The sequence below is a fragment of the Monoraphidium neglectum genome, assembly GCF_000611645.1.
Source record: "Monoraphidium neglectum strain SAG 48.87 unplaced genomic scaffold scaffold02927, whole genome shotgun sequence".
In the NCBI taxonomy this organism is placed as follows: domain Eukaryota; kingdom Viridiplantae; phylum Chlorophyta; class Chlorophyceae; order Sphaeropleales; family Selenastraceae; genus Monoraphidium; species Monoraphidium neglectum.
Window position 1 is genome coordinate 1 of NW_014010701.1, and position 7,713 is coordinate 7,713.

At 66.1% G+C, this 7,713-nt stretch overlaps 2 protein-coding genes across 2 annotated transcripts; one reads left to right on the forward strand and one right to left on the reverse strand.

The window, feature by feature from the left end:
- Positions 1–62: 62 nt before the first annotated feature.
- MNEG_11829 (hypothetical protein) lies at positions 63–965 on the forward strand (the record flags this gene model as incomplete). Its single annotated transcript, XM_014039698.1, has 1 exon — positions 63–965. The coding sequence occupies one exon, from the start codon at positions 63–65 to the stop codon at positions 963–965; it is 903 nt and encodes a 300-aa protein (XP_013895152.1).
- Positions 966–1,822: 857 nt separating this feature from the next.
- On the reverse strand, positions 1,823–6,435 carry MNEG_11830 (hypothetical protein; the record flags this gene model as incomplete). The annotated part of the gene is made up of 9 exons (XM_014039699.1): positions 1,823–2,359; positions 2,598–2,950; positions 3,236–3,446; positions 3,922–4,224; positions 4,545–4,622; positions 4,955–5,099; positions 5,325–5,673; positions 6,039–6,168; positions 6,430–6,435. 9 exons carry the CDS (start codon positions 6,433–6,435, stop codon positions 1,823–1,825), a joined length of 2,112 nt encoding a protein of 703 aa, XP_013895153.1.
- Positions 6,436–7,713: the final 1,278 nt, after the last annotated feature.

Genomic DNA, 7,713 nt, shown 5'->3' on the forward strand with positions numbered 1-7,713 from the left:
GCGACGCGGAGGCCGACGCGGGGACCAAGCTGCGGCTGCAGTGCGTCTCGTTGATCAGCTGCATGCTGACCGTCAAACCCATTGAGCTGCGGGCCCAAGTGTCCCACGAGGTCGCGGGCGTGCCCGGGGCGCTGGCCGGGCTTGTGAGGCTTCTGGCCGACCCCAACCCTACAACCGCCGGCGACGCGGCGCAGACGCTGCGCCTGATCGCCTTCTTGACCCCGGCGGCGCGCGGCGCCATCATGCGCCTGCCCGTCGCCGCGGCGCTTGTGAGCCTGCTGCGCCGTCACACCGGCCGCGAGGAGGAGCAGGATACCGCAAGGCACAGCGCAATAATGCTTGCGTCACTGGTTGCGCGGCTGGGCGAGCCCCGCCCGACGAACCTCTTCACCAACACCTCTGTCGAGTTCGCCAGGCTCATGGCGGCGGCCCCTGGCGCCATGTCGATGGTCGCCCAGGAGTTGGCAGAGTGCGACGTCTCGCCGGCGGCAGAGCTCCACTCGCTGGTGCACGCCATCTCCGCCTCAACCCTCGTCGGCCAGATCGTATTGGCGGCCAGCTCGCCCCGCGACGACCCTCAGATGCTGCTCCAAATCGTCGCCGGCACGCCGGCCCTGCTGCCCGCCGCCGCCCAGGCGCTTCAGCGCATGCTGGACGGCCCCTGCGACCTCAGGCCCTGGTTTGCAGGCCGGGACCTGTCGAGCACGGCGGCCGACCTCGGCAAGGCATGCGTAGCGCTCGCGCTGGCCACATCGAGGCTGCTGATTTACAGCGAGGCTCAATCACGGGGCGCCGTCGAGGCCGTGCGAGCGGCGGTGCCCGAGCTGGTGCCGTCGCTGCGGCGCGCCGCACGGCGGGCGAGGGCGGCGAATGTGGGGCGCGCCGGCGAGGCGCGAGACTTCTTCTTGCATCGTGTGGAGGGCGTGCTGAGCCTGTTGGAGGCTGACCACCAGGCAGAGGCGTAACCGCCATCTGAGCCGCAGGCGGCGCGAGCCCGAGCGCCGGCGCGCGCCGGCCGCGCCTCTGCGGCTGCCTCGACCTCGGCGCGCGCCTTGCAGCCGCGCTGCGGGGTTTGCGGCAGGACCGCCGCCGACGGCGCGCGGCTTCGGCTGTGCAGCGGGTGCCACGCGGCACGCTTCTGCTCCGACGCCTGCTACAAGGCGGCGTGGAGGGCGGGCCACCGGCGTGATTGCAAGGCGATGGCGGCGGCAGCTCGTGGGGGGCCGGGCGCGCCAGCAAAGTAGGGACCAGCTTTGGCGCGGAGACGGCGTGGCTGGGGCCCAGATAGATTGGTTTTCCGGCTGCTGTTGATTTGCTGACAGTTGGCCTCTGCAGGGTTTCCGGGCTGTTGGCAGCAGCCAGCCATCAACGCATGGTCCTGGGTGCATGTGCCAAGACCGCGGCTGCCCATGAACCTTTTGATCAAACCCCGGTCAGGTTTGTGTAGTCTGGCGGTTTGCGAGCAAAGTACGAGCGGGTCAAGGTTGGTTGCTGCGAGGCGTGCCACTGTGGGTGCTGGTGTCTGCGCACATCCTGTGGTGTTACACAAGCTTGAGTAGGAGATCGGCCGCTGTGCCTCCAGGTGACACTCCAGGGTGTCAACAGCCTGGTTGTCAACCCACACACATGCACCCTGGAATTCCAGGAGCCAACAAAAAGCCTGTGCTATACATAAATGCAACCGAACAAATGTGTGCCATGCACTGTTGGCAGCACAGGCACAAACATGTCGACAGGCCAAAGCAGGTCGAAGCTGCTGAGCAGCTGCGAACAATAAACAATGCAGTCACGTCAGCTGGGGGCAGCAGACTACAGGCTCTCATCACCCACCGCCGCCGGTCCCGCCCGATCCTCCCTGCAGCCAACCCAGCGACTGCAGGGCCCCCTCCAGCCTCTCGCGGCACGCCTGCCGCACAGCCGCCCGCCCGCCGTCTTCCCTGCCGCCGCCGCCGCCGCCCTGTGGCAGCCGCAGCGCCCGCCAGGCCACGTGTCCGTCCGGCCGCACCAGCACCACGGGGGAGCACGCGTTGTTCTGCAGCCGCCGCCAGGCGCCTCCAGAATCCACCGCTCTGACGACCCCTCCACCCCTGCCGCTGCCGCCGCTGCTGCCGTCGCTGCTGCCGCCACCGCCCGTGCCGCCGCGCGCATCAGAGGTCACGATCTTGACGACCGCCAGCGGCCACCCCTCCGCTCGCAGCTGCTCGGCAGCTTCCGCCCACGGGTTGCGCCCATCCCCGCCGTCGGCGTCGTCGGCGCCGTCACCACTGCTGCTGCTGCTGCTTGTGCCGTTGGCGGGCTCATGGGACGAAAACAGTGTCATGTGGAGTCCGCCGAGCTCAATTAGATCCAGAGTGGACACCTGGAGGGCAGGCAATAAAGTAATGGGAGCATTGCAGTGAGGTGCATTGCAGTTTTGGGGCCTCATTTTAGGCAGGGAGGTCCTCTCGGGGTCGCGACAACAGGCCCACAGTCGGCAGCAGAGATTGCATGACAAGGGGGCTTGACTGGGCCGGGTAAATGGGAGAAAGGGCGCCCCGGCTCCCAAGCACCCAGCAGCAGCAGCGCACCCCGCTGCACCATTCCAGTCTCCCGCTCACCCTTTCCCCGGTCCGCGCCAGCTCCAGCCAGACGTGAGGCAGCCTGTACCCCGGCGCGCTGCTAGGCACGAACGCCGCGCCCCTCCCGCCGCCCGCGCCCGCGGCCGCCGCCGCTGAGGGCGGGGACGCCGACACTTCAGCTTCCGCGTCTTCCTCCAGCACCGCGGCCCCCGAGCCCGGGGTGTACCTGAAGCCCAGATCTTCCCGGGGGAACTGCAGCCGCAGCGACTCCCCGGATTCCAGGATCTGGCGGATCGCGCGGCGCCGCAGCGGCAGGGCGGCGGCGGCGAGGCTGCGGCCCGCGGCGAGGCCAGTCTCAAGGAGCTGCTTCTGTAGGAAGGCCGGCAGCGGGGCTGCGGGGGCGGTATTTGGGGGGGCCATGGTCGCGTTGAGGGGTGCAAGTGTGGGGGAATTTCGGACGGGGTTCCCTGCTGAGCTGAATGTGGGATTGTCGAAGTGAGGGACAAATGACGTCAAGGGTGAATGGGCCGTGACCGCGTGCATGGAGACCTTCATGACCTTGAGGATGCTTGCCCCGCCTTCTTGCTGCGCCGCGCAAGGCAAGAGCCTCCCACGCCTGCGCACTCCCACCCGCCCAGCCCAGCCCGAGCTGCGAAAGCTAAAACCTCAGAACCCACCCGCCACAGACGCGCTGCTGAGCGCCGCCGCCGCGGCGGGGTGCAGCCCCAGCGCCTCCGGCACCCGCGTAGCTTCGCGCCAGTTGGCGACGCTCAGCGCCGTGTTGGCGAGCGCCACGGGGCGGCGCTCCGCCTGGTATGACTCGAGCAGGCTGGGGGCGGCCAGCCCCTTGATCACGGCCGCCAGCTTCCAAGCAAGGTTGTGGGCGTCCTGGCGGTAGGTGGGTGCATGGCGTGCTGGGTGACGGGCTGAGTGACACACTGGGTGAAATAATGGGTGACACACTTGACAGCTGATGCACCGTGGAGGGGAGGCGCCGTGGAGGTGGCCTAGAGGGGAGGTAACGCACTGGGTGCAGCGGTGCTGCAGAGAAGGCGCTGGCAGGGGGTGACCAGGCCCGCACCACAGGAGCAGCACTGAGGCACCGTGACACGCCAACACAGACGCCCTTACAGCCCCAAGGTGTTGATCGGGATTCTTCATCAGGGGCGCCGCATGGCGACCGCAGCGCGCAGCTTCGGCGCTGCGCAGGCGCCCGGCGGCGGGAAGCTAGGCCTGCCGGTCCGCACCCAACCGACACCCACCGCGCCCCACACCGCGCAACACCTCGGAAACCGCGACACGCGTCAGGACCCCAACACCAAGCTGCACACCAGGTCAAATGACACTAGGACATCCCGCCCACCTGGATCCCGGTGTTCATGCCGAAGCCGCCAGCTGGCGGGAACCTGTGGGCCGCGTCCCCCGCCAGCAGCACGCGCCCGCCGGACGCCGCGAAGCTCCTCGCCACCTGCGCGCTCATCGTCCAAGGGCGGACCTCCAGGATCTCGAATTGGGGGTCCGAGGTTAGCCACGACGGCTCGGTGGGCCCGCCGCCGGCGCTGGCGTTGGGGGCTCCAGCTTCGGCGGCGGCGGCGGCATCAAAGCCGGGGCCGGCGGCGGCGGAGAGCTGGGCGGCACAGACTTCCTTTGTGAAGTCCTTGGGTTTCTAAGGGGGTTTTTTGCGTGTGCGGTGTGTGGATGTGGATGTGGATGTGGATGTGCGTGTGTGTGTGCGTGTGTGTGTGTGTTCGCGGGGGGGGGAGAGTGGACTCGCTTCGGTGGCGATGCCGCCGCTGCCCCGCGTCCCCCTGCAAAGCGAGCGTGCCCCGCCCCGATCGACTGACTCCGCACACCGCTGCGGACGACCCCGGCCGAGCGAGCCGACACCTCGCACGACAAACGCCCCCTCCAGCCTTGGAATCGTGTGCGGCCCGCAGAGCCCAAAGCTCAAAGCATGCATTGAGCAACCACAACAAGGGATCGAACCTGCAGGGGCGGGAAGAAGGGGATTTGGGCGACAAACTCTCCCGTCCTGAAGTCGTGCGCCACGATGACACTGACCACCTGGCCAAAGAGGGGTGACAGGAGGGTGAGTGGTGGTGGTGGTGGTGGTCGTGTGTATGTAAACGTTGTTTGTGTGTGAAGGGTGTGTGTGTGTGTGTGTATGTGCTTTTCTCGTGTGGATGGGGCGCGGGGCTAGGGTCGGATTGCTTTGCTGCTGAGTGAGGGCACGTTGCTCAGGGAAACGGGCAATTTTGCGGTGAGGCTGCTCCCGCTCGCGGCCCCATGCATGCAATTGGGCAGCAGGCTGCTGTTGGGCCCTCTGAAGGCCCTCGCCTGAAAGAGTGTGCAGCCTCTCCGCCCGTCCCCCATCCCCCTGTGTTGCCTGGACCCACCTCTCTGTTGAATACAAAGTAGAGCATCCCCGGCCGCCGGCCGGGGCCCGCGAGCAGCTGCTGGGCCAGGCGAGGGCTCCTAAAATGAACATTAATCAGCTGCTGCATGGCGGCGGCGCCCTCCATTGGTATCTCGTGCATCCGCCTGCCGCGCGGCCGGCGAGCCGGTGTCTCTCACGCAGGGCAGCGGGTCGTCTGATACACTCACATGTGTGGACAAGCCGCAGGCCACGTGCGAAACAAAGGGTTTCAAAGCGCATTCCAGATGCAACACGAATGCAAAGGCGGCCCTGTCTCTCTGGCTGGGTTGCTGACATGCGCCGACCCCGCCCCCATCAAAAGTGGGTCCGCGGAGAATAGCACCCCTCACCTGATGCCGCTGTTGGCGCCGTCAGCCGCCACCACGAACTCCGCTCTGATGCTCTCCACGCCGACGTGCCCCTCCGTATTCTTGACAGTCAACACCAGCCCCGGCCCCCTGCCGCCACCGCTGCCGCCGCCGATGCTGCTGCTGCTGCTGCCAAGCGTCGCCGGCGCGGCCGGGCTGGCCTCGATTGGCTGGATCGCCACCGCCTTCCTATTCCAGAGGACGCCGCTTGGGACGGCCTTTGAGTAGCCCGCTTGATTGGCGCGCTCCAGCAGCAGCGGCAGCAGTCGGTTCTGAGACAGGTGAGTTACGGGCTCCGGCGAGACGCCCTCCAGGTAAGGCTGCGCCTGGCCTGGTTGGCGAGCCGGCCGGGACGAGGCGCGTGCGGCGAGCAGACAGGGTGGATTAAAGGATTACTATATGGTAGTGTTTTCTGGGAAATCCTGGGGAATGGCCAAGGGACGGCTGCATGCACGGCCCGCAACGCACCCCTGGCAGGCATCTGCCCGGCGATGCATCGCTTCCAAGCGAGCTGGGCGGCTCGAGATCCGCAGGGAGGGGCTGCTGACAGGGGACGCTGGGCCCTCGCCCCTCGCGCGCCGGCCGGCCCGTTCCCTCCCATTCGCAACACAGCGGCTGCGGCAGGGCCGACCGGCCCCCCTCAAGGCCCCTCCCCGTTGCCTCGTTCAAGAAAGACAGCGGGGGCTCGAGCTTCACCTGGGAAGTGGTCAACCTCTCCTAGAACGTGCCCCGTCATGGACTGGCAGTAGACGAAGCTCCGCCAGTGGTCCAGCGGCGGCGATGCGGCCGACACCGCTGCGCTGACGCCGCCGAGGTGCCGCAGGACCTGTCGCCAGGGGGTGGTATGGGATGGGCGGGGTGTGGGGGGTGAGAGGGATGGTGGTGTGATGGGATGGGCGGGCCGGGGAGCTGGGAGAGCAAAGGCGTGTAGGGGGCGGCCGCATGGGGGCGAGCGCCGCTGCTTGCACGCGGGCGTCGCATGCGGCTGCATGGCGTCAGCTGGATCAGGCATGAGCTGCCTGGTCTTCACGCACGCCGCGACCTGTCGCATGTGCGGCCTGTGCTGCGCCTGCATGCTTGCGCGCACCTCCATGGTGCGGTGGTTGATGAAGTGCGCTTGAGGGTGCTGGGTTGGGCCCGCGGCGCCATCCAGCACGACGTGCCGCACACCTGCCAAACACGCCGTTGCGCTGCACCTAGGTACGCGTGCGTGCACATTCCATTGCGATGTAACCAACTGGCTGCAGCCTGACAATGCAAGTCTGCGCTGTTCAGATAAAGCAGTTGCGACGATTGCGGCGCGCCACGCGCACTGACTCACCGAACGCCGACAGCAGGCAAGACAGCACAAGGCCGGTGGGGCCGGCGCCCACAATGGCGACCGGTACATCATTTTGCTTGATGCCTGCTGCATATCGGCGCACTAAAGAGGCTGCGGCCGTGCGCAACATGTAGGATCCGCTACCAAGATCGTTGGTCAAGGACCCTCCCCGAACAATAGACTTGAGAAACATGTTATTAGCCAATTTCATTTACAACGCGACTGCATGCCGCGACACCACGCATGTGATCTCAAAGTCAGGCACAACATCGGGGGACCATGCAATATATGTATAATACTCAATAGTAGCCTCGCAATTGCTGAAGGCGAAGGGCGGCATAAGGGTGCAGTGGCCTGTCACCTACTGGTAGCGCCATGGTCTGCAGTACTGTAGTGCAGGGATCACACATTCGTGCTGCAGGGACACACTGCTAAAGGGGATCACAATACCTACTCCAACACATGCAAAGGCAACAGCGCAGCACAACGCACTTGACACAGAACTGTAGAACGCACGCGCGCGCGTGTCATGTGCACGCACGCGCGCGCACACATGCACATGCGCGCGCGCGCACACACACACTCACACACACACACACACACACACACACACACACACACACACACACACACACACACAGTGGCTCCCCATGCAGCTGGTTGATTACACATTGGCATCTATGGCTCTAGATACAGCCGAGGACGCAAGCACTTTGCAGGCACAGTGATCACCGCCCTCCCCCATCACACATCACAAACTCGCCTCGGCCAAGCATCATGCGAGCCAGAGAGTGCACAGATCCAGAGAGCCTGCCAGAGAGCCTGCCCGATGACCCAACCAACACAGGCCAGGCGGCAGTCAAGACGCGCAGCGTCACGCCCGGTGCTGCCAGCTGCTCATCACTTTATAACAAATAACTTTGCGATTGTGCTTTTACTTGAGTCTATCTATCGCTCTCCGCGGTTTGCGGGGGCCTTGACCTTGAAGATCCGGACTGGGGGTGGGTGTGACAGGGTGCGGGCGGGCGGAGAGCAGCAGGGATGGGGAGG